The following is a 27123-nucleotide window of genomic DNA, read 5'->3' on the forward strand; positions in this document are numbered from 1 at the left end:
ACCAGGAATTCTAGGTGGTGTAAGAGCTGGAGGACAGATTTAAGAATGTTGAATAACCAAAGGTTTGAAGGAACTGATGAAGTTCCATAACGAATATACCAATATATCGTTGTGTACCAACACAATGAAATCTGTTTAGAGATTTTAAGTCTAATAAAGGCACAGATGTCCTTATTTAGTTTGGAAACTCTGAACAGGACTGAATAAAAACCTCAGAACCTTTCCACTGAAGGAACTGTTACAACCACTCCTTGTGACTGAAGTTAGCATAAGGCTGCCAGTAAAGTTGCTTATTTTTGAGCTGACCCTGGCTGATTGGCGCGCAAGGAGCAAGAAAAGTGCAGAAGTAGGAATTCTATTTTGAACCCCTTTGAAATGACTCATTAGACCCAGAGGTCTAGTCTGTATCTCGGATACAGACTAGGGCAATGGTCAATAGATGTCCCAACACTCCAAGGAGTAGGGACACTCCTTCTTTGCAAGGAGGGCTTCTGGGCAAACTTGTTTTACTTAGGGGTCCAAGGCTAGCGACAAATAGAAGTACTAAGCCTTGGTTTTGAGGTGGATGCCTGGGAATTGCGAAAAGACCCCTTTGACTGAGGAGAGGTAGTAGCTGTAAAAGTAGGAGACTTGAGCTCTTTCCTCTGGGGCAAAAGCACCTTTACCCCAGTGACTTCGCTGAACAATTAAAAAAATTCTCCAAACAGATGTTCACCCTCAAAAGCACAGGCGGTGCCTCTTACAAGCAGATTCAGCAGACCAGGCTTTTGCCACAAAATCCTGTGTACATACACTGAGATGAAACATTATAAAGACTTGGTGAATTACATTCTATATAGAGAATCAAAACAAACAAGGCTGACGGCATCAGCTGCAATTGTTTATGTTCTGTTCCTTTGTCTTGTCCAGTTCGAAATATTCTAGCAAATAGTTATGACTGCAATTACCAGCTGCAGGGCTAGACCTGCATGTACAAAGGAGGCCTCACAAAATGCGATGCAGAATACTGGCGTTATGTTTATGTTTCCAGAAGACAGAAAATGCAATAACCCAGGCACTGACCATGTTCCTGTGGTGGTATCTCTGTAGCAGAAAAACATGCTGTGTGCATATTTCGGCATATATGGCAGGTAGAAGTACTTCAGTCATGAGGCTTGTCATGTCATCATCTTAAGACCAAGTCCAGATGGTGAAAAAGATGCCACATTTAAAACGACTTATGGAGCTGAAAACGTTAGAGACACGTATAACAGGGAGCAGCACAATAAAGTGAACAACACAAATTTTCTTCCCAATTGTGTTTTAAGCACTTCAGGGTATCTCCAAATAGCTAGAAACCCATCAGAAATACAGAGAAACCCTGTCTAACCTCATCCACATTGCTGGACCCATTACGGATGCAGGCTTCGATTGTCACAGTGGGCATACCCACAAAGGGCCTGGACCTGTCTAACACCCTGTGGCAAACTACACACTCTGCATTTCATGCCAAGGTGAGTGCCTAATGCAGAATCCAGTGGTTAAAACAAACATTATCAGCTGGCCCCACACAGTGGGGTCTGTGTACTGCCCCCAAGATCTGACTAACACTGAGGGTTATTGATCCAGAAAATGCAAAATATCCCAGAGCAATAAGCAGTCAGAAACAGCTTATGCACCTGAAGGTATCCTGCATATAACCAATGGTCTATGAATACAAGCCCTGTGTCCTATACTGTACAAGTAGAATATAAATGTTTAATCTGTGTTTAATTGTTTGGCCAAAATTCAACTTTTCCTGGCTGTCAATTAAACCCACTCCTACATCCTCCTATAGCCTATCTGTGGTAATTAGTCCTTATTAGCAATGTAAATTGCATACATTTTTGAAAGATTGCTCATCTCTGAATATGTAAAGAAAATTATATGTAACCAATAAAGGCTTTGATAAACTAACATATGAAATCCTGATTATGTACTTTCATCTTAGTTATTGTATTTTGATGAGAACGGCTGACCCTGCCAGGCTTTATAACCATGGCCCAGATTCAGGTAGGGGCGCACACTGATACGGCGGCGCAGCGTATCGTTTTTACGCTACGCCTCCGTAAATTACTGGAGCTACGCTGCATTCACAAAGCATTTGCTCCGTAATTTGCGGCGGCGTTTCGTAAAAGGGGCCGGTGTAAGCGCGCGTAATTTAAATGATCCCGTAGGGGGCGTGGATCATTTAAATTAGGCGCGTTCCCGCGCCGAACGTACAGCGCATGCTCCGTCGGGAAAATTTGCGGTAAATGACATCGCAAGGACGTCATTGGCTTCAACGTGAACATAAATGGCGTCCAGCGCCATTCACGAACGAGTTACGCAAACGACGCAAAATTTGAAAATCGCGACGCGGGAACGACGTCCATACTTACCATTGGCTGTGCCTCCTAATAGCAGGAGCAGCCTTACGGCGAAAACGTCGTACGCAAACGACGTAAAAAACGAGCGCCGGCCGCGCGTACGTTTGTGAATCGGCGTTAGTATGCAATTTGCATACTCTACGCTGACAACTACGGGTGCGCCACCTAGCGGCCAGCGGCAGAATGCACCCCAAGATACGACGGCATAAGAGACTTATGCCAGTGGTATCTTAGGCTACAGTCGGCGTATCTAGCTTTCTGAATACAGAAAGTAGATACGCCGGCGCTACTTAGCAATTACGCTGCGTATCTATGGATACGCAGGCGTAATTGCTTTCTGAATCTACCCCCATGTTTATTTAGATCCCATTTTTGTACACATTTTCACATATTATATACACATATAGATATATAGATAGATATATATATATATATACAGTACACACACACACACACACACACATACATACTGTTTGGCAGTAACTGTATACAACACATATATAATAAAAAATGATTTTCTGGGGTATACAGTACATTACACAGTATATTGCACTACTTCAGGTCTATAATGACCACCAAACAAAACATACATCTTTTTACCATGTAGAGCTATTTGTATAAACAAGCAAGTCAAAAGCTCTTTATTTCCAAATACATATTGGAATTGGCTTTGCTAGCCATCATTTCATTTTGTTTTAATAATGTCCTTCCTTTTAATTACTGTACTGCTGGCTACAGACTGAGTATGTTATTTTATTAAAAGAAAAAAAAAATGCTAGGAAATTGGCAGCTACAACAAAATATTAACGCTTGGAAAACAAGGTTATTTCTATAATTATTTGTTGTGATGGAAAGTTCTTGCCAGGAAATGTGAATCATGCTCAATTTAAAAAGGTATAGTCCACCGTTGTAAAATATAATACTGAATTAATAAATGTGCTATTCAAACATTTTTGCACGGAGTCCTGAAGAGCAACGCAACAACAACATGCAGTGTGTCACATATGCAATGAACAGGCTCCTGCATGGTTTACCCCCACCATACAGAGGTACAGACCTTCTGTTATTGGGCAGGAGGAAGTAATGTCCTTCTGCCTTGGTGGAAGATGGGAGTTGTAGTTTTTACCATTAATAGATCCCTGTGAATGAATGACGCAGCTGTACGAGCAAAACCATGCATAGCTGCACTAAATGCAGGAAGAAGCGATTTAGGTGGGGGAGAGGGGTGGTTTGAGGGTGGAGGGTTGGGATATAACATGAAACCTGATATAAAAGGTGGACTATGTTTTTAAGTTGCAGCGCTACATGTGTAGAAAACAGGATATTTGAAGCCCCACAGCAAATCCTTAATGAAACCCTAGAGCGCGGGGGGGGGGGGGGGGGGAACCCATCAATCAAAGGCAGGTGACGAGTAGATCATGTCCCTTTCTTGCCAACCCCTATACTGCTCCTCCCACATATGTAGAGCGGTGCAGGGAAAGAACAATTTAGTATGATACACCGCTGACAAGCAGAACGAAGGGGAACTTGGACAGGAGGGTCAAGGGGGGTGGCAACAGGGCCAGCTCAAGCAGTAGGCCCTCAGGCAGCCGCATTAGGGCACAAAGGGGGTGGTAAAATCCAATCCCCAGGATCTGAACCTCAGAGCCCAGTGCCAGAACAGGTTCCAGCACATGGCTCATGTGACTTGCCTGGCAGGAGTGCGCTGGTGTGGGCAGCAGTGACACCTACCTCGCAGCTTGTGCGGGTGTTTCAGGTCACACATGGCAGCCAGCATCTCTCCCCCCTGCTGCTTCACACACAGTGCAGAGCCCCCTCCTCTTTCCGGGCTCTGCTGTTTTCCTATACAGTATACAGAGACAAAAGGAGGAGGGGATGGACACAGCTCTGCATGGGCCACGTAGAGGTCTGTACTGATTGCAATATATATGAGACTTGCAGGGGAGAAGATACAGAGAAGGGAGGCAAATCGTCAAAGAAGAATACTTGCAGCAATTAGGTTGGTGGTGAATAATAGGATTCTGTGTTAGGTGGCACTGTGGGAGGAGTAAGGATGTGTGCACTAGCACATTCTCCTATCCCCCCCCAATCGCTGAAATGATTATTCGTCGCAAAACATGCCCCCCCCCCCCCCATTTTTAAGTTGTTGCTGGCTGCTACAGAGGGGACAATTCTGGTGTCTAGTACCCTGGACACCTCACTGGACACAGCCCCCAGGCAGGTTAGTGGTGCCGAGTGCCGGAACTTTTTTGGCGCTGGGCTTAAGGCCAGTTCACACTATGAATCACACAGGAACGCGCTGTGCATTCCTGTGCGATTCACATGTCAACCAGGTGCTGTATAATTTCAGCTTATTCATTTGAATAGGCTGAAATTGTGCTGGTTTGCACCAAGAGTTGTGCATGCGCTACTTTATATAATGCACATCAACCGGTACTTCGCATGGTACTTCTGATCATACAATTTGGTGCAGGTAAACATACTGTGTTTGCGACCTATGTTTGGGAAGTCATTAAAGTTTCCACCCACTGCAGATCACAACTGTAGTGCATTTTGAACAGGACGTGGGAAAATCATATAGAACGCGGGTTTCTCTGACAACGTTCTGGTGTGAACAGGCCCATAGTCTTGATGCATAGGATTTTGTTCATATCTCAGAAAGGTCGCACCAAAACCAGGACATTTGGGAAGTTGGGTGTGTTAGAAAGGGGGATTTGGGTCAGAGGATTTGTTACAGAACTGGGGAAAATTGGGGAAAGAGGCTTTGTGCTGATAAAGATGGGGGGTGAGAGGATTTTTGCAGAGGGAGGGAATGGGGTGGATTTGAAGAGACATCTTTCACACTGCACCCTATCACAAATCCAGCCAAAATTAAAGGCAGTCCCAGCACGGCTGTAGACACTGGGGGTGGGGGGGTTGCATTGTGGAGAAAGGGGGGGTGGCAGGAGGATGGTGGGGTTCCAGATGGGGGGACTAAAATGCACCTTTGCTTCAGTTTACTTCAAAATAATTACATATTAAGCACTCAAAAAGGCTGATCATCACCATATCACATCCCAAAGAGTAGACGTGAATAATGATAATAATAATAATGTTCACTCTCTGCACCAAGCTTTTAAATGCTTGGTGCCGAGAGTGAACATTACCATCGGGGAATCTGAGGTGTACATCCTGAGACATTGATACACATACTTCTTAAAGGAAAAAGTGAGTCATTATTCATGTCTACTCTTTGGGATGTGGTATGGTGATGATCAGCCTTTTTGAGTGCTTAATATGTAATTATTTTGTATTTTTGTATTTTTCTACTTTAGAATCTGATACTGTAAATTACTCTGAAGAAGAATGTCACACATTCGAAACGGATTATCTGTCTTGCATGCCCACAGCTTGCTGATGACGGGCATGTTTTGACGGACAGTATCATTTAGATTGTTCTTACAATGATCTTTGTTTCATTATTGACAATGTTTTTCTATTATATATATGTTTTGTATTAAATTTATACTTTATTATGAGTTTTTGTGCTCTATATTTGTTGCCTTGAAAATCCCACTCTCATTGAGGTTTTTTCAGTTTATAATTGACTAAGGGATGATGGCAACTACATGCCACTGTACATTAGTAAATTTCTTTTCTGGCTGAACAGTTCTTAAGCCACAAAAGTCTGTGCACATGTACAGACAAAAGAGCCAAATGAAAAATCTGCTGTATAGGATCCTTTTTAAGGCATCAATGGCAAAACAGCCCTCGAGGAATATCTATCTTACTTTCAGGCAGATCATCCTCGTGGTTGGGCCCATCAGGCAATTTGACCTGATTCTTTATGGACTGGCAGATACCAATTGCTGTAACAGCTGGCTGAATAGCTGAACTGGCCAAAGAAAAGGAAGTTTTGAATAATGACCCCAATTTCTTGTCAACAGGGTCCTTCAAGTCCTGTGCATTATCCACCGGATAAGTTAAGTTCTTGTTTAAGGAAGAGACAGTTGCATATATGGCTGGCATGCTGCATTTCTTAACGAACCTTTGATCCATGGGATATAAAAAGGGAAAACCTCTTAAGAGGAACAAAATCCTGTCAGGATATTCCCAATCAGCATACACCGCCTGTTCCAGCAGGGGGTGTAAAGGGAAAGCCTGTGTGGCCTGAAGAGGCCTCAGGGATCCCAAGAGGACCAGGGGCTCAGTCGCCTCTGCTTTTTTAAAAGGCAACTTAAAGGCAGAATGAATCATTTCAGTCAGAGTTAGGATGAAAGCCTTTGTGACAGAGGCAGACATCGCAGGATCTTGAGTCTTCTTTGCGAGGCTCGGGTACTATTTATCTAAGCATAAAAGCCTGTGTCAAATGGATCCAATCGGTTAATCCCTTGATTCGTTTTTGGAACCGCTTGTGGGAATAGAGACCTGGAGCTCAGAGTCAGAGAGCTCAACACACCATGCCATCCACCTTGCAGACACTGGTAAAAAAAATGATGTGCTTCCTGCAGGTAATGAATATTATACTAACTCTGTGTACCGTGATGTATGAAAAAGAAAATGATTTTAGTTTTTTTTTTACACAGAAATATTATTTTAACCCGGTCTATAATTGTCATTCTAATGGTTACTGCTGTAACAGTCTATGGTCTCATTTGCAGTACTTTTGTGATTATGCGTGACTGCTCTAGGACCACCACTAAGCTAAAACGATCAATCATTGACTGCTATACTGACCGATCTCTTTAGCAATGACAACCGGTGAAAGCTACAAATTACAGTCACGTGGCTGAAAACAATGGTTGCTACAGACTAGTGAATTGGGTTATAATCATGTAGCAGTCAATGGGTGCATGAATGGAGTTTTCATGAATGGATCATGGTAATCTGTGGTCAGCTGTAGATATTAATTTGTGCAAATGCAAAATTCCATCCATATAGTCTGGGCCTTTAGAGGAAATGATATGTCACTGGCAGCTCTGTGAATAAAGAAGACAGTATGGCATCTACAAATAGCTACCGCAAGACAAGAAATAATATTTGCAGAAATGTGTAGACTACTGGTCATTTGCCCACAGGTCAAGCAGATAAATCTTCTTATGCTATTCGGCTGTGCAAGAGCAAGGGAAACCATCATAACAAAGAGAAGTAAATGCAATGTTATAGTATTATTTTATAATTTAACTAGGACTCTGTCATTGTACAAGTGTGTATCAGGCACATGTTGATTATCAGAAGATTTGGTATGGACCTATCTAAGGCTTGGTTCACACTATTGCAAACTGGATGTGGATTTTCCCTGCATCCAATTCACATGACAGGAGAGTGTGACCGGCTCTCAATGAAGCCGGTTCATACATCTCCGGGGTGGCCACAGAGCGCACAGCAGAAGAGTCCTGTGGGTATTTGGCTCAGTTTTAGGTCCGAATTGAGCCAAAAATTCAGGCCTAATTCGAACCTAAAACGTTGAACGGGACGCACCGTGGCTGCACAGTGTGAACCCAGCCTAACCTGGTAAAGATCTGTCTCTGTATTAGTAACTGATTACATTTCACTTATTAAATAGGGAGAATTCAGTAACAATACAAATGTAAAAGCAAACTTACATGTCAGATTATGTGAACTTGCTTTTTTTTTGTGAGTGCGTGTTATGGTATACTGGTCAGTTTTTTTTGCACATACAGTAGATAGAACCGCTGATACACAGATGTTAACTTTACCATAAAACCAGGCTGTTTGTGATGGCTAAACTGTTGTTGAAGCTGTCCAAATATAGGATGCTGCTAGAAACAGGCTTCATTTACTTCTATAGATCTATATGCAAACCCCACACAAAATGTTATTTTATTTTTTCCCCTGAAATTTTCTTTACGTGAGACATTTGTTTCTAGTGCTGCATGAAGCTTTTTTGTAAATAAATTACAAGTTTATTTGAGAAAAAAAAAAAAACAGGAAACAATAAGTCATTCTTAGATGAATATGGACTTGAGCCTACATGTGCAGCAGGAGTAATCACACTTGATTTACAAGCACAAATCACTCCAATTATGGGTGTCATGCCAAACAATGGCAAGGTGCACATGATGTCATCTACATCAAGAGATGGCCTTCTGCACAAACAGGTCCACACACCCAAACATGTCAACACAGCCTTGGAATTCAATTTGTCTTACTTACTATATAATTGTTCTCTCAGAGATCAGACTGTCAGTCCCTGAGGCCAGGGAAAAGTCTGTTATTCAGAATCTGAAATTCCCTTTTAAAGACCTGTGTGAACCAACAAATATCCTCAAACGCAATGGTGATGTGCCAACATTAGAGGTCTGAGCTTCATTGTCTCAGTCCTTGCTTGACATTTATAGTCATCATTCTCATTTGTAGACTTGGACTGGCTGCCATCAAAGCAAGGTGTAAATTCAGCGACACCCTCACGCATGTATTCATTTACATGGATCTCACAACTGTTTTAGCTCCACCTAAGCAAGGAATTATATTAACTTTATTATGTGAATTTAAAGCAACCAGTTGTAGATTTCAGTCATATCCAAGTTACTACACATTACAATACATATTTATGAAACATTATTATTTTCCTTGGTACAAAGAACAATAATGTATATATGCCTTGTCTGATTTCCATGTTGATAATATCTAACCATAGATAGGTATTATATGTACCTTGCAGAAGCAATAGTGTTTGGATGAGAATTGTCAACCTAGCATGACTATCCTCTAATACAGTCTATTATCCATGGGTGTCTGCTGCAGTGTTATGTGCCCGAAGACATTGCAATCCTCAAATGACCCTGTTAAAATCAGAAACACCTTTTTGGGATCACAGAACAATGTCTCTCCTTTAGCTGGGGCCCTAGTAAAATGGTAGATTGACATGAAAAGGCAACTCTCTTCTAAGATATATGGAATGTATAAATAGCAAAATTCATATTGCTCTTCAATCTGTCTACAGCATCATAACATTTTTATCAATACTGACAACCTTGGCATATAAATCACCAATCCATGTTTGTGTACGTGACTAAAGCATGCAAAGTCAGATGGAGCACTAATATTTGTGTTGGCACTACTGCCAAAGGCAGATTGTACAGACAGACAGTGAAGCCCACAGAAGCACAAACCAGCCTTCTAAAAATTCTTAGACACAAATGGCGACCTGACAAATGCCAAAATTGCCAGACTGTAGCTGTATTCCACCCCCCTGTTTTGAGGTACACGCGTTTTCCATACCATTGACTTTTATGGAAATGCATGTGCATTAAAATGTAGAGGAATTTTTCTGTACTTGCAACATTTATAAATGGGTAAAACATGGAGGCATGTGCATATATTGCAGAGATGTACTGAATGTTTGTTTTTATTTTGCCTAGACAATTGCGCTTGAAAATGCAAACCAAGCATGTAATAAAAACATAGATTATCATTATGATGATGAAACATGTAAAAAATATGTACAATGCATTGTATAGATACTGGCAGGTTAATTCACCCACTGACATCCTATAATTCTCAGAGTACTCTGGTGGTAACCAGCCAGCAACTACTTTTGTATGCGAAATACTAAAGGATTGTAATGGGTTACCTTATGTTTGAACTTATTGGAGTTCTTGTTTTCCTTCTTATTCAGGTCAATAAAGTAATGTGTAATCCGTTCCTTGGACTTAGGATCCATATCCCAGGATATCTTGAAGGAGTCGCATGTGATGTTGCTTATCTTGATGTTGTGAGGGACAGGCAGCTCCTCCATCTCTGCAATACCACTGTCTTGAGATTTATTCCCTGCAAAAAAAACATGTTATTATTCATGATGTCTAAATGTACCTAGCCAGGAGGCCAAATCACTTATCTTCTTAAATGTACAAAATTATATTTTATTGCACAGTGGAACTTGACAGCCTGTCAGGAGAGGAATAGCCTAACTACCCAGTGTCATACATAAGATTTACACTTTTACTCTCCAATAGTGGTGGAAGGCCAACTGTTACCATTTACTTTTCTGTCACAATCACAGCACAAAATTCCTGTTATTTGCCACTTAAAGCACATAAATTACAGTAGCTTTTTTCCCTCTCCTATGTTACCTTGTCTTAAAGCTTTTTTGGACTCTATTCACTTGGTGCAACGCATATTTCTCAAACAGTATTACTTTATTTTACCAAATACCCCTATATTAATTCATACTTCCCCAAATTCAGTTTAATACAAAAGAAGAATGTGTCAAAAAACAATACAAAATAATAAGAATAAGAATAATATATATGTGAAATAACAGTAAGTGGTCTTGCTATGCAAAGACACTTAATGAACAAAATAATCTGATTTTGTAACAATCAGAGCTGACAATTTTCTGACTGGGAAGCATGTGTCATAATTATAGACAGAAAAGATTTTTCTCCAATACCATTTTTAAATGCCATGCAATAACCTGACTGATTGAAAAGCTGTATGGAAGATGAATCTGCAGGCATGGTTCTCAGATATTTTCGCCCTTGAACTACTGCAGAAACTTTACAAACAGAGCTATATTATCTTCAATGGGTCTACAGAGAACTTGGCACACTGGTCTGCTTGTTCCCGCTCTGACTATTCTCCTAACAGTATGAGGATCCATCTCCTACTGTAATAGTGAGAGTTTCCTGGCACTCTACATAATAACCAGCTGCCTTCATTATATTTGATTGATGACAATACATTTGTTCAACTTTAAAGAGAACTAATCACAACTAAGTTAATGCAATAATCTAAATATTCAGTCTAAGGCTTAATGTACACGGGACCTTTTACAACCTCTCCCGAATGATTTAACTTGACAGATAGTAACCAACGTTTAAAAACGTCTGTTTTGCTGCATTTACAATACCGCGTTTAGAAGATTTTTTTTGTTTCAAATAGTCAAAAATTGTAAACGCATGTAACGAAATGCGGTTAAATGCAAGTTACTGCATTTTCCCGCGTTTACAAGCTGTTGGAGGCGTTTGGCATTTCAAATGCCTCTGAACATCTGTCCTGAATGCTTTTTTTGCTTTCCAAATAATTCTTCCAAACTAAACTGCCTAGAAATGACTATAAACAACCCTGTGTACATGTACCGATAAGAAAACAGTAGAGTTCAGGGGCAGCTGAAAAAAAAAAACCAAACTGCTCCTAAACGTCAATTTACCAGCAGCAGTGTACATGAAGCCTAAGGCCCCATGCACACGAAAAGCAAATGCAAACACATGTAAACTCAAGTTTTCAAAGGCAAAAAACAGCGTTTAAATGCCCGCTTTTGCAGCGAATTTGGCTGCGTTTTACCGCGTTTGCGGCTATCAGTGTCCATAACAAAGACATTGTAGACCCTCCCAAAGCTTTCAAACGCAAAAACGTTTGCGTCTGAACCCAAAATTTTGCGTCTGAAAAAACGGACATAAACCCAACTGCTTTAAAACGCCAAAAAAAACGTCCATTTTGCTGCATTTACATGCCGCGTTTAGAAGCATTTTATGTGGTAGATAAGCCACATGCCAGTAAGACTGGGGGTTCCCTTGCTAGCCACTGGATGCAAAAGAGAAAATGTCTAATCTATTGTCATTCATAGTCAAGTGATCTTACGAAGAGCATTTCTTGAGGGCATATTATCGAGGTTGTTTTTTTTTTTTTTTTATCCATTATGGTGAGGTGTATTTTTTTAGGTCTTGAGTTATTATGGGGAAAAAAATAGACGTTTCGTTGCTTAAGTTTTAAAGTACTGGTTAATGCAATTTCTGGTTTCCATGGGAATTGGGCAGGTATGACACATGCATACTAAAGGTCCGTACACACGATCGGATTTTCCGACAACAATTGTGTGATGGCAGGGTTTTTGTAATCCAACTGTTTGTACGCACCATTGGAAAATGGTCAGAATTTCAGACAAGAAATGTGGGATAGCATGCTCTCAAATTTTCCGTCAACAAATGTGTGCCGTTGGATTATCCGATCGTGTGTACACAAGTCCGTCGGACTAAAATCCAAAGTACAAACACGCATTCTCCGAACCAATGCTAACCCTAAGACAACATTAGCAGAAGTTGCCCAAAAGGTGGCGCTAAAGAGCAGAAAAACCAAGTAGTTTCGTGTATGTTGGCTGAAAAAGTTCTGCTGTCTGTATGCAGAACAAGTTCACGGCCAATGCCCTTCACACAAAATTCCATGGACTTGTCTCATGGAAATCCACTCGTGTGTACGAGACTTTACACTAGTCCAAGCTGAACCAATGTAACTATATAAAAATATCCAACCCTAATCTGCAGAGATAAAAACAGCACCATCATAACCATGGCTGTAAAAATAAATAGATCTTGGACTCCCATATTGTCCTGGGTCCCCCAGGCAAACTAATAAGCACACTTTTTTTGTGCAAAAAGCATCATTTATAAATATAACCAAGTATAGCAAAGGAATATATCTACAAAAAAGTCCAGCTCTTTGTCACCTGATACTAGAGCCATGTCAAGCTGTGAAAATGAAAAACAGAATGCATTAGGACTCTTACTATGTCTCTAGTGAAGGTGTACAATTGCTTTATTGGAGCAAATTGGATCGTGCTCTGCTGGGGTTTTTTGCCTTCCTCTGGATCAACTGTGGGTATGGAGTTGGGTGTATGGTATTGTATTGTGTTTTTTATTTTGTTTGTTTATTTTTTTGTGGTTGAACTGGATGGACTTGTGTCTTTTTTCAACCTGACTAACTATGTACTATGTACTTTATGGCAAATGTAATCCAAAGATGTGGGCGAGGCTTAACACGCCCGATCAGGGACACTGGAAACAGCACTTGCTAATGCCTAGATGAGCAGGTGGCGATCATGGTCATGAGAAAGCTGCATTAAGGCGGTATTTCTAACCTAGAAACGAGCAGAACTCTTTGTGCAGAATTCACTTCACAAGGATTTCACACTTGCTTAAACTGTATTAGACTTGCATGGTTGACCAATTTTCCACAATTAGATGGTGATGATTGGGATGATCTGTGATCCTCCTTTTCTGGATTGGTGTCAGCACAAGATCATCTCTTACAATATAAATTGGCGAGAATTTTCCCACACAATCCTCTTACTGTTGGAGGTTTGCTTCCCCCCAGGCTAACTTTATGCATATATTTTGGCATTGTGCTATTCAACAATTTTGGTTGGAGGTTGTATAATGTGTATGGTTGTCCATGATCATTAGTATTTTTCCTTCTGTTTAGGGGGCCGGATTGTCCCATTGGTCCGTACGAAGATGATCCGTACACTACTTGTTTAACTTTTTTATTATGCCAGGAAAATAATTATTATTTCAAGTAAAAAACCTGTGGCCCTCTCTGTAATGGCCGGGAAGACGTTAATAAACCAAGTGTTACCTCTGTATAGGGCTACATATGGCAATAGAGGAGCGCCAGCCAAATTTGACAAAGTGTGGGGAGTAGGCATGTGCAATTTTTTAAGTTACGAATACGTTTTCCGTCAATTTTCGTTATTTTAGTTGATTCGTTAACATACGAATGAACGAATGGTTTAGCGCAATTAATAACGAATAACAATATTTTCAAAATAACGAATATGAAAAACAACGAAGATACGAAAGATGAAAGAAACGAAAACATAGAAACAACGAAAATACCGAACCCAAAAAAAAATAATTACGAAAAACAAAATGAACGAAAATGCAAACTTACTAATATTCGAAGACCGAAAAGAAAACAACCGAAATGCCGAACAAAGACTAAAAAACGAAAATCAAAACTAACGAAAAATAAAATATGAATCTTCGGAAAACTGAAATGAAAACAACGAAAATACAAAATAATGTAAATTAGCTTTCGTTAGTACTGAAATATTTCTGGACATTGACCAATAGCCACTGAGCGCTGTCCCTTTCCTCTGAAGAGGTTTGTTCCTTCCCCCAATGAGCTTCTTTCTCATTACCTCCTGGCTCCTTGTGTCTTTTTCTGTGGTAGACTGCAGTGCATCTAATTTCTAGATTTGTATTTGTAATATCTGACATATTTTAGTTTTCTTCTACGTCAGACTTCATTCTAGACAGGGTGTGTGTGCTAACTAAGACAGTCGAGTCAATCACAGTAAAGTACAAATTACAAAATGACGACGAGTAGTGTGTCGAATAAACGTAAAATTTATTCAACAGAATTACGAATGCAATAAAATCTACAAAAGTACGTTTTTACAATCAAAGGAAATTAGACACGAAAATACGAATGATCATAAAGCAACGAAAATATATTTCTTACGAAAATACGAATGCGGCATGATGGAAAATATATTGTAAATATGAATAGCAAAACAACGAAAATTAAACTAACGTAAAAACGAAGGAACAAATAAAATCATTTTAAAAATACGAACGCGGCAGAATACAAAATAACGAAAATACGAATCTCGATTCAACGAATAATAAACTAACAGAAAAAAACGGAAACGGAAAAAAGAGTGTTACGAAAATACTAAAGAGTACGAATACGATAACTAACGTCTTACGAAATTACGACTCGTTACGAATCACGATAAACGAACAGAAACGAAACAGAAATAAACGAAAATTTTTGCTGTGCATATGTCTAGTGGGGAGGCTGGATAAATGATAAATCCACTACATCTGATTGAGTGCCTTTATACAGCGTTGATTGTTCTAGGGGTGGGTATGTATTAGCTTTATGTGAACATGTAGTAATACTGTATATATCTTTTCTCTGCCCGTGATGGGGGATTGTGTATTGGAGTTTACAAATGCCCATGCTGCTATTCCTTTGAGTGGTTACGTTCCTGTATTTAAAATAGTCAGTGCCTTGCTTACTGGTGCTGAGGTATTGTAGTGCTGATTGTTGATGACTGTCTTTTTGGTTTTGTATTTATGCACTAAAAATAATAAAAAGAAGATTAAAAAAATTAAATATAAAATAGACTTCTTCCACATGGTGCAGCACTTTTAAGGGGATATCACAGAGCCTGTATCCAGCTCCTCCAGCCTCGCTTTCATGTCACCTCACTCCCAGTGAGGGACTCAAAGACTTCTTGCTGTATTAAAAACCAAACTCTCTATATGTTTCTGAGCTTCTGTACTTTGGAGGATCCTCATCCTTCCTCTCTCCTGCAGGCTAGATCCATAGGGGCTTTGGCCCATGTGAGGGGCACCAATTACTAGGAGGGGGGGTTACGCTCAGAAACCCCCTCATTGATAAAACACACAGTCATCCTTGCCAAGTCACACTATTCAACCACTGTCTGGCACCCGACACTCCATCGGTTACTATGGCAACAGCAATATATCCTTTCACTTCTCAACTTCACCACTAGTTAATCCCTTGGTAGCATTCTCTCCTGAACTGCACTTTGTCCCCTCTCACAAGCCCTGTTCTTTTACTGGCCTTACATGCAGACCTTTTCTTAAAAACTTCAGACCAGGCACTTTTGGAACTCTTCAGAACTTTTACATAAATTCTGTATCTGCAAGAAGTTTACAGTAAAACAGTCTATCACAGATTCCTCCATACACAGCTCTAGTTCATCCTAGCTCAGGTTGCCTAGTTCATACCTCAGGATAATGTAGTTCTTTAAGCACAGTCCATAACTTACTTCCAACACCCTGACTGGGTGCACCAAAAAAATGAAGACCATGTGCGCAGCACAGCTTTACATGATGCAACATTCCTTCCTGAACTTTCCCATGCAGAAGGCCCAAAGACAAGGTGCCTCTGTTGTATTTATAGCCCACCACAAGGGGGTAGAGCTACGAACACTCAGGAATTAGCAGTCCTAATCCTTTCCTAACTCCCTGGGCAGCCTGCTATACAAGAACTCACTAGACACACTTTACTATCAACACAGTGTAAACCAATAACATAAGGTAGAGTATATCCTAACAGTAGGCACCTGCCTACAACCATGCAAAAAAAAAAAGGTAACCAAAAGTAGTAAACTTTATACAACAAAGTAACCTTAAACAGGTTAAAAAAAATGAAAAGTAGAGACAAAAGTGGAGTCTTAAAGAATTCCTAGCATCACACATTTCCAGGATTTTCTCACAATTCTTAGAACTCCTAACAGCTATAAATCGCAACTTTTGACAGACCTGCTAAGTAGAAGATGTAGCAATGTTTATTTTTTTGAAGTCTAATAAAGTACCCTGATTACACAAGAAAAACGGACATAAAAGACAATTTATAATGCTTTATATGCTTGCGATAGAGAACTCTACGTCTCTACGTAGAGTATTGAGGAGCTGCACACAGCCTGGATTATTCTCTGCTTTCACTTGTCTAGTCTTGTGCAATCAGCAAAGACAAAATGATCAAGATTTGTCAATAGAAAAGGAGACAGCTAATTTAAATACTGCTGGAAGTTTCTGACAACAGACGGCTAATTGAATTCTGCCAGGAATGTGTGTTATTGAAAAAGTGGATCTGCTTCACTGCACATTTTTAAAGAAGTTCGGAGTCTATGCACAATAATAAAGTAGCATTTTGTGTAAAAATGCTCAACTAATCAAAACAAACTGTATTACACAAAAAAAGGTTAGGCTGAATTTATGGACAGACACAAGGATGAGCGCATAGTTTAAATCCGCTCCACTCATTGATGAAATTAGACCAGAGTTAAAGCTATTGGGATCTGTTCACTCATATTGAAGTTAAATCAAAAGAGAAAAATGGATTGATTTGCTTACCTTAGGAGATGGCCAACACCGAAAAGGAGTTTAATAATGGCAAGGAATTTTGTAAATGTAGCAGGTGTGGGTTGGATATCTATTGATCGATCAGTTCCCTGCCCACTATAAAAAAGCTTTGATTTGCCAAATAATTTTCTGGTACAGTATTTGCATCACATTTCTGCCATAATAAAATCCGATGCATGGTCTTTGACTTACAGTAAGAACTATTCCTACAATTGGGTAAGGTAAGATTTCTCTTAGGTAGCACCTACTGGGTAGGGCATCAAATAAAGTGAGATAATGTATTCACCACATATAGTATGGAAGTTGCTTGCCACACTTTTTTCTTCAATTGACAGGAGCAGTTATAGCAACATTTCTATGCAGCCTTGGTTAGTTGCAATAAAGCAGAATTTTCATGCCTATAATCTCCGGTATTGGCCTTTAACAAGCACAGACACAAGAAATTTAGATTTTTAGATCCCATTAGGTATGTTTACCCACATGGCTGTTCTTTTCTTTGAAACATGTACCAGCTCAAATGAGCAACAGAAGGATCCTGGATTTTATGAATTTATGTAAGACCAGTATGCAATGAAGGTACATTCAGGGCCGATCCTAGGCAGGGTGTGCGGGGTGCTTTGCACCCAGGCGCCTGCAAAGGTAGGGGTGCCGATGTGTATACACACACTAAAGTGCCTCAAAGAAGCTACTTGCAGGACATTTTTGGATGTCCTGCCAGCGCACTGCTCCAGTGTGAAAGCACCCGGGCTCTCACACTGGGATTGCAGATGAGGCCTTTTTCAGGTGCTATTTTTAACACTAAAGCACCTGAAAAAACCCTCCAGTGTGAAAGGGGTCTAATGGACCATCTTCTGTACTATTGTCTGCAGTCCCTGACCATCTCCTATATCATGTCTGCAGTCTCTAATCATCTCCTATATCATGTCTGCAGTCTCTGACCATCTCCTATATCATGTCTGCAGTCTCTGATCATCTCCTATATCATGTCTGCAGTCTCTGACTGTCTCCTGTACTATGTATGCAGTCTCTGATCATCTTCTGTACCATGTCTGCAGTCTCTGACTGTCTCCTGTATCATGTCTGCAGTCTCTGACCATTTCCTGTATTATGTCTGCAGTCTCTGACCATCTCCTGTATCATGTCTGTAGTATGTCTGGGAGTCTTTCTAACAGAAGCCCTCTCTATGTCCATCAGAGTGCCCCCCCCCAGGTCCCAATAAATTCTGCTTCTCTTCCTGTATTTTGTTTATTGTTAAGAGATCATGTAAGGATCCCAGGGTAATGAAGACTTCGTGGGGGGAGCATTTCTGTGGTTGAGTTGTTGCCATAGAAACATTTGTAAAGGGGAGGAGTTAGTAAAATGATCACGCCCATGTGGGGGCGCCAGAAATATTTCTGCACCCAGGCACCTGTGACCCTAGGATCGGCCCTGGGTACATTATGTGGCCAGATGTTTGTGAACACTTGACCATACACATAGATGAATTTGTTATAGCCCATCCTAAAACAATGGATGCTAATGTGGAGATCTCCTCCTTCCACATGGTTTTTGAGTGCGTCTGTGGGATTTTGCGCTCATTCAGCCAAGAGAACATTGGTATTGGTGAAGTCATGTATTGATGTTGGACATAAAGACATAGTTTGGATTCAACATTCCAGTTCAGTAGGGTTAAGAACAGGGCAAACTCGTCAAACAATAGCTTTATGGACCCGACTTTGTAAACAGCCATATTGTAACAGAAAAATGCCCAAACTGTTGACACAAGGTTGGAAGAGCAACTTTCTTTGTATCCTGTAGCATTAAAAGTACCCTTCACTGGAAACAAATGGACTCAATAATTTGGAGGGGGGGTTCACATGCTTTTGTCCATATAGTGTATACTGTATATAAGCTTACAGGGGTATTGGTGCTAATGAGTGAAGGTAGACATATCGATAGGCCCATCTACTGGCCATGAAGTCTGTTCTGCAGCCTGTCAGGGAAGACATGGAAGCTGCAGTTGGCATGCAGCTTGCAATAGTCAAGTGACATTACAAAAAGAATATTAAATAGTTCCAGGAGGTGCTGTCTTTTCCACATACATGTGCCCATTCCCACATGGGTAGATATATCTATATATATATATGTATAGATATATCTATAGACATATATCTATAGCTTTAGTGCAAAGTCCATTGTGACAAAAACTCCGCAGCTCAATCATAAAACATATTGTTAAGCATTGCATGGTTTTCCATTTTTTTACTGATGTATACCATAAAGTTCCAGAGTTCTTGCATTTATATAAACTTGTGCACTTTCATGCAAATATGTTTTTCTACCTTGAGAAAGTAAGAAAAAACAGCAATGCAGCACTCAAGTTAGGAAAATTAGCATTCTACTGTATTATAATTGATTATTATTATTATTATATTCTCACTAGATTGATGTTAATGGGCTATATTGTTTAAGCAGGGAATTTAGAGTCTTATTCCAAGAATACAAATATCATCCCTTCTCCTGAACTTTCACAATCTGAAAGCTGCAATTCAAGATTTTTATTTGATCTCCTTTATTATTGGATTCCAATGGAAGCACTGATACAAAACAATGAATGTTAAACCAACTGCAAAAATTTTTTTAAACAAACGTCAAACTGTTTACTAAGGCCCCTTTCACATTGAGGAGTTTTTCAGGCGGTAAAGCGCTAAAAATAGCGCTGCTATCCCGCCTGAAAAACTCCTTCACTGCAGACTCAATGTGAAAGCCCGAGGGCTTTCACACTGAGGCGATGCGCTGGCGGGAGACAAAAAAATCTCCTGTCAGCAGCATCTTTGGAGCGGTGAGAGGAGCGGCATGTATACCGCTCCTTCACCGCTCCTTCCCATTGAAAACAATGGGAACCGCGGCAATACCGCCCGCAATGCGCTTCTATAGAGGCGCATTGCGGGCGATATTAACTCTTTATCGGCCGCTAGCGGGGGTTAATACCGCACCGCTAGCGGCTGATACCCGCGGCAATTCCGGCGGTATAGCGCCGCTATTTTTAGCGGCGTTATACCGCCACCGCAGCTCCCGCCCCAGTCTGAAAGGGGCCTAAAGGTGTAGGAGTGTGATGCACTTTACTCAGCTATGGCATTGTGACATATTAAATGCAGCTTTAAAATATATATTTTTTTTTTCTTCAGAGAAAGTTATAATCCTCTTGGTGCCAGTCAATGAAGCTAAATCCTAAACATCCAACTGTTATTTTATTTCAGTAATCCGAAAATCTTTGCCGTTCCGATTACGGAGACCCAGATTATGAAGGTTATTTACATTTTAGGGCTCATAAATTTCTTAAACCGCCACCTATAAAATTGAATTGTAAAAAAATACAGTGAAACTAATTTGCTACAAATATAAAATATTCATTTCAAAATGTCTTCATGTACCTATAGTCACATACAACTCACTCTAATCTGGTAGTTGGTATAGCACAGCAGATTGGAGGTTATCACTTTTGCTTTGCATCACAAGGGTCCTCACTTTGTCCCAACCAGGACAACTTCATGGCATTTACCTGTTTTCCTTTGCGTAGGGTTCCCCTGAAGACATATTGGTAGGTTTATTGGTTGCGGTCTAAATTGGCTATAGTATGTGTAAGTATGCATGTGAGGTAGTGACCTTAGACTATAAGCTCCATGAAGGCAGGGACTGAGGTGAATGTACAAATGTGTAAAGTGCTGTGTACCTTGTCAGCACTATATAATTACGTCTAAAGCCCCATACACACTATCAGTTTTCCTGCAGGTTTTTCTCTTCAGGTTTACCAAAACTATCTAATATGAGGTCAAACCTTAAGAGTTTTAATTCGTATGCAATCAGGCAGGCCCTTGCACTACATGGTTTTGGTAAACCCGAAGAGAAAAACCTGCAGGAAAACTGATAGTGTGTATGGGGCTTTATAAATACATTTCAGTCCAATCAGCAGGTCTACAAATGTCATCTCAAAAAATAACTCGGGGTAGGGAGTTTATTGTGTTGATCAGACTTTGCCCAGCATATAAATTTTGTTCCTCTAAAAAGAGTCAGACACTAGTCCACTGAACATGAAGACATTCCTGCTTGTAGGATAAGTGTGCAGGTCGAAACTTAAAATACTATTCATCACTGCATGATGTCTTTGGCTAGCTTTAAAGCGGATGTAAACCCGATTCATGATATTTCACCTGGGTGCATATATCTGTAGTGTTTACTTATCTCTCTCCAAAGCTCTAAGTCCCATGTGTTTCTGCTGTTTCGTTCCTCTGTTATTAGCATGAGAACTTCTGACAAGTTCTTCAACATGGGAGATAAAAGCAGCTGAAACTCTGCAAGTTTATTTCTTCCTCTGCCTATGTGGAGGGGGTCTGCCTTTCCTCCAATCAGCTGCCATAGCTTTCTTTAACCACTTAACCCCCGGACCTTTAGGCAGCTAAATGCCCAGGCCAGGTTTTGCGATTCGGCACTGCATTGCTTTAACAGACAATTGCGACGTGGCTCCCAAACAAAATCGAAGTTCTTTTTTTCCCCACAAATAGAGCTTTCTTTTGGTGGTAATAGATCACCTGTGCGGTTTTTATTTTTTGCTATAATAAATATCCCCCAAAAACATATATATATATATAAAAAAAATCTTCAGTTTAGGCCGATACGTATTCTTCTACCTATTTTTGGTAAAAAAAAATCGCAATAAGCGTTTATCGATTGGTTTGCGCAAAATGTATAGCGTTTACAACATAGGGGATAGTTTTATTGCATTTTTTTTTTTACTACTAATGGCGGCGATCAGCGATTTTTATGGCGGACACTTCAGACAATTTTGACACATTTTTGGGACCATTGTCATTTTCACAGCAAAAAATGCATTTAAATTGTTAACCACAGGGAGCTGAAGGAGTTATGTTTCACCTAGTGTGTGTTTACAACTGTAGGGGGGTGTGGCTGTAGGTCTGACGTCATCGATTGTGTCTCCCTATAAAAGGGATGACACGATCGATGCAGCCGCCACAGTGAAGCATGGGGAAGCCGTGTTTACATACGGCTCTCCCCGTTATTCTTCAACTCCTGGGAACGATCGTGAGGGAGAAACGAATAGCCGCCCCCTCATCCCGGATCGCTCCCTGACGATTTCCGACCGCCGCATGTACCGGGGGAGGGGGTCCCGATCGGACACCCGACCCGCGGAAAGGCAGGGACGTAAGGGTACGCCCATCTGCCTGTACGCGCCATTCTGTGAACGTACATATACATGCGGCGGTCGTTAAGCGGTTAAGCTAGTGCATTGTTGGTTCACTTACCTTTTCCTTCGATTTCCCTTCTAAATGTTTTTTTTCTTTGTCTGAATTTCTCACTTCCTGTTTCTCCTCAGTAAACTTGCCACCATCATCCGAGCGGTGGTTAGTCAGCCAGAACAGCTTACTGAAGAGGAACAGGAAGTGAGAAATTCAGACAAAGCAAACAATGAAAAAAAAAACACTTAGAAGGGAAATCGAAGGAAAAGTAAGTGAATGATGCACTAGCTTAAAGGAACCTATTTAGAAAATAAAAAAAGAACCTTTACAACCCCTTTAAAAGGGCACAACAAGGTGTCTCTAGTCCAGCAGCCTTGCTACTTTCTGCATTTGGGCACTTTTAGGCCACCTGAGGTTCAATTCAAACAATATTTCTGATAAGTGTGGCTTGGGTATTCGATCTTGGGGGGGGAAAAAACACTTATAAAAATGAAATCATGTACAACACAATGAAGTTACAAAATGTTGAATCCAAACACTTTAGGGAAGTAATGGAACAGTCTACACCAGACAGAAAGCCATAATTAGCACAGAAGGGATTGGACCCATATAGAGCTGTAAAAGCAGCAGGGTCCGGATCACCAGGGAATATGAAAGCGTTGTTTTAGAACTGTAAGAAGACTTTTACAACAGATAGAAAAATGTGCAAGACAGTCATTTATAAAGCATTGACAGAGAAAACCCCCTGTTACAATTATCCCACACATCTTGAAAATACAGCAATTTTCTTTACAAGCAGCCTTTATTGTCTAATGAATGGCAATAAAAAATAGATTCAAAAGTTAGTCATGCATGTTGTCAAATTCAGACAGCACAGTTTGATCCAAATAAAACCGGGTAATTGCAGTTATTTTTTGCCTCTTTACAAAATGTGTGTGGGAGATGTGGGCTTGCCACATAATGTTACTCAATAACAGCAGACAATATCTGTCTGTAAGATTCACAAGTGGGGAAGGTTAATTGAATTAGTTTTATTTTTTCACACCAAGGAGGTGCAAGACAACTATTCAGTATACACTGCATTAAACCCAGGGGTGTAGCAAGTCTATTACAGTGAAAATCACTATAGAAATATGCTATTAGAGGCAGCATGCCATATGCCCGGAGTGGCGTTTGCGCTTATTGGATTGTACAGTCCAACACAACACAGTTCACCAATTATGCAATTGCAGGCACCAGATAAAAAAAAACGCTGATTGTTACCCAAGTACCTTGCATGTATAGTTTACTTCCCCTGCATATTGTACACTCTCCCATTCTGTCCTGTTAAGTGGTTGGACTTAACCAAAGATGTCCAGTTGTTTCAGGGACTAGGGAGTATGAAGATCAAAAACACAAAATAAACAGGTTGTATGTTTTCTATGAGTCTATAATATGGATTAACATTAAAATTAATAAAAGTGGTAAAATGGAATTATTGGTCTCCCTATGTTCAAGGCTAGATGCATGCTCGTTAGCCATACTGTTAAAAACAACTATTTGTAGTATGGCATGTCTATAATATTTTGGTTATCAAATTTTTGTCATGGGAAAAATTCATCTATTTCATTGTGGATTGCCAAACATTGTGTAAATTGATAATTTAAAAGGGCTGTATGTCTGATTATCCTGGTTCCCAGTGTGTACATAAACAAGCTACAGACACCGCCTGCAGTTCCAGATAAGACACCAGGACAGTTTGTTTGTAGCATATACCAGGTCATAGAAAGCTTATTATGATCATTACTAAATAAAGCCCTCTAAAGAACTCTTGCACACTGTGCCAGCTAGTATTTTATATATAGCACACACCATTCTCTACCCTCTTTATTCTTCTTACAACAGACGTTATATTTAGACATCTGAACACAGGTACAAAATCTCTTATGAATGATAAATTCACAGAGCAAAGAAAATACAATTTTGCTTCATGTGAAGTGATGCAATCTCACATAGTCAGCAAATGCTTCATCCTGCATTTAAAAGCTAAATCGTTAGGAAGAAAGTGAAAGTACATGGAAATTACAAGACGTTATAAAAGGCAGAATACTTGAGTTTTGCAGGTAGTTCTATAACTATGCCATTTACAGACTGCAGTGCTTGGGAGAATCTAAAGTAGCTCCAAACCTCCTTGCCTAATTTAGAGGTTAAGATTTATGGCAGCTCAGGCTGTGTCCATGTTCCATTTGTGTTTTTGTGGAGATGGTTCCTACACTTATGGACAGATCTCTCGTCAAGTATGATGCCAAATATTACTTGCATTATTAATCCGATAGGGCCTAGTTGTCTCCACAATTTAGGAGAAGATACAATGCTGTACACACTTCTTCAGAGGTCTCAATTCGCCTTATATAAAAAGTAATGATCATTGCCCAGTAGCCCAAAACAACTTGATAATGTTATGCATTGCCAACTCCAACACAGCCTGAAAACATTCCACGACATGATAATTTTGTTGGCGCCCATTTAGCATTCAGTCTGGAAGGTTATAAAGACTATAGTACTTTCCATGTGTTTAGAGTTCAGAAAATCTTACTAAACAGGGCTGGTTTATACCATTTACACAGTGATGAGCAGTGCTTGCCTGAAGAATAAAATGCATGCACACAAATCCCATGTACTAGTGGTTAGGTGAATAGGTGAACACACTCAAAATCATAAACAATGATGCAATCCAGACTTTATCAGAATTCAGTAATGAAGCGCAAATCTTCATTGCATAAGCAATTAAAAGCTCATAGGTTTGAGACAATAACATTATTATACTTAGCCCACAATAATATCTTGCATACATGTTTGAGTATCTAAGGTAAATTCATGCACTCAAACTTTTAAAATAAATACATACCTATAGGCTCTGAGGCTGGCCTGATGTTCTAAAGGATCACAGCTTTAGTAAATTACGCAGACGTGACAAATAAACTGAAGGCCAATCTTAGCTGAACTCTTGAATTGGTTTCCAAAGCGAGTGTGGACATCTTACTGTACGTCTTTACGATATTCACACTTCAGATGACATGATCTTGTTGCCCATAAAGTCAAAACAACAAGCAACAGTTGAGTGAAGATTCCTGAATCCAGCTCACACTGCACACAGTGAGAAAACTTGGCTTTGGTACAGACTTGCTGTGACCTGTATCAATGTGCAGATCACGCTTGAACTCTCATAAATTTCCAGTAATGTTACCAGCTAAACTCAAGCACTGTCTTTACTTTGACTTCCCTGCCTGCTTGATGCATTGTGCAAACATTACAAGCTAATTAAAATAATGAATACATTTTCGAAAGGACCATAGTGGATAAATAAACGTCATTCTATATTAACACTAACTCTGTTCACACAAAAAGGCTCATCCATGTTTAGTTTACCTAAATGATATTGCTCATTTGGTTCATCATTATGGAATACATAGATTGGCTTTATTGCTTTTTTTGTGTATTAACCACCTGAGTCTCTGGATCTTTTAGCCTTAAATCCCCTCATCCCAGAATGTTTTTCAAATTGGCGATGTCTCAGTTCCACATATTATACCTGTCAGCATTTGTTGTGTTATATACGTTTTTTTTTTCTAGGACAGACAGGGCCTTAATTAGGTAGCAATTTTTGGGGAACTTTATTTCCTTGATTGATCTGCAGTGCATAAAATATATATTCAGTCTCCTAGATATATATCCACTGCATTCTAGTCCAGCCAAGCCTATATCTGACTGCAGGCCATTCCTGGTATACTTTTTCTAGTAAACTAGGCAGATGCTCACAGGCCACTAAAAGAGGAAAAGCAGGCTCTATGTATATAGCCAACAGTGCTGGTTATGGACACGGTGCATCCTCAGCACGTGGCCGTGGGGCACGCTTGTCCTTTTTTCGGCAGCTGGCCGTGTTGAGCCACAACATGCAGAAGAGTTGGTAGAGTGGATCACAAAGCCGTCCTCATCCTTCTCATTCTATGTCACCCAGGCTCAGAGTACTTTGGCTGCCAATGCAGCTGCCAAAGCGGACTATTCCATCAGCTTAATGTCATCAGTCACTCCTTTCCCCCAGTTCCCCCAGCTGCAGCATACTGCCAGGTTTGCTCCAGTGGCGAGGAGGGAGGGGATGATGAGGTCACTGACTCTACATAGGTGCCTGATAGAAGAGAGGAGGAGGAGGAGGCACATCTCCAACAAGGTAGGATGCCCTCCAGGGACCAGCTTAAGGGCAGTCAACTGACTGCATCACACCGCAGAGCTCCGCATTTGCAGGGCGCTGCTGACTCTTTGGTGTGGGCCTTTTTTGAGACATGTGCAGCAGATCACACCATTGCCGTTTGCAACATATGTCTGAAGCGTATCACGCAGGGCCAAAACAGCAGCCTCTGACAAGACATATGTCGACCTCCCATGTAGTTCATTGGCAACAGTACTTAAAAGACCCACACCAAAGAACAAGGCGGACCTCTCCTTGCTCCTCATCATCTGGGATCTCCAACCCCACTATATATATCTCAGAGACCTGCACTGAGAGGAATGAAGGTGTAGAATTAGGTGTCCCAAGCACTTGTGGGCAATCTGCTAGCGGTACAACTAAATCCGATTGTAGCAGGCAAATTTCCCTACCCCAGTTGCTAAACCGTCTAAAGAAATTTGGTCCCAGCCATCCACATGCTCAGCAGCTGAATGCTAAATTGCTAGCGCTCTAACTGCTACCTTTTCAGCTGGTAGACTCTGCCCCCTTTCGAGAATGTGTGGAATGTGTGGTACCTCAGTGGCAGGTTCCCAAATGCCATTTTTTTCTCGGAA

At 40.4% G+C, this 27123-nt stretch overlaps 1 protein-coding gene across 3 annotated transcripts in view; it reads right to left on the minus strand.

Moving 5' to 3' along the window:
- Positions 1-27123, minus strand: part of PHYHIPL (phytanoyl-CoA 2-hydroxylase interacting protein like) — a 181639-nt gene that overhangs the window by 46572 nt on the left and 107944 nt on the right. For 2 of the 3 annotated variants that reach the window (XM_040362045.1, XM_040362043.1), the window contains exon 2: positions 9964-10160. In XM_040362045.1, coding sequence (XP_040217979.1) covers positions 9964-10128 — 165 coding nt within the window. In that variant the 5' untranslated portion in view covers positions 10129-10160. Of the gene's footprint in view, positions 1-9963; positions 10161-25192; positions 25503-27123 lie in introns of those variants that run through there. The other variant, XM_040362044.1, reaches the window with a different exon arrangement.

This window comes from Rana temporaria, chromosome 8, assembly GCF_905171775.1.
Source record: "Rana temporaria chromosome 8, aRanTem1.1, whole genome shotgun sequence".
Taxonomy (NCBI): domain Eukaryota; kingdom Metazoa; phylum Chordata; class Amphibia; order Anura; family Ranidae; genus Rana; species Rana temporaria.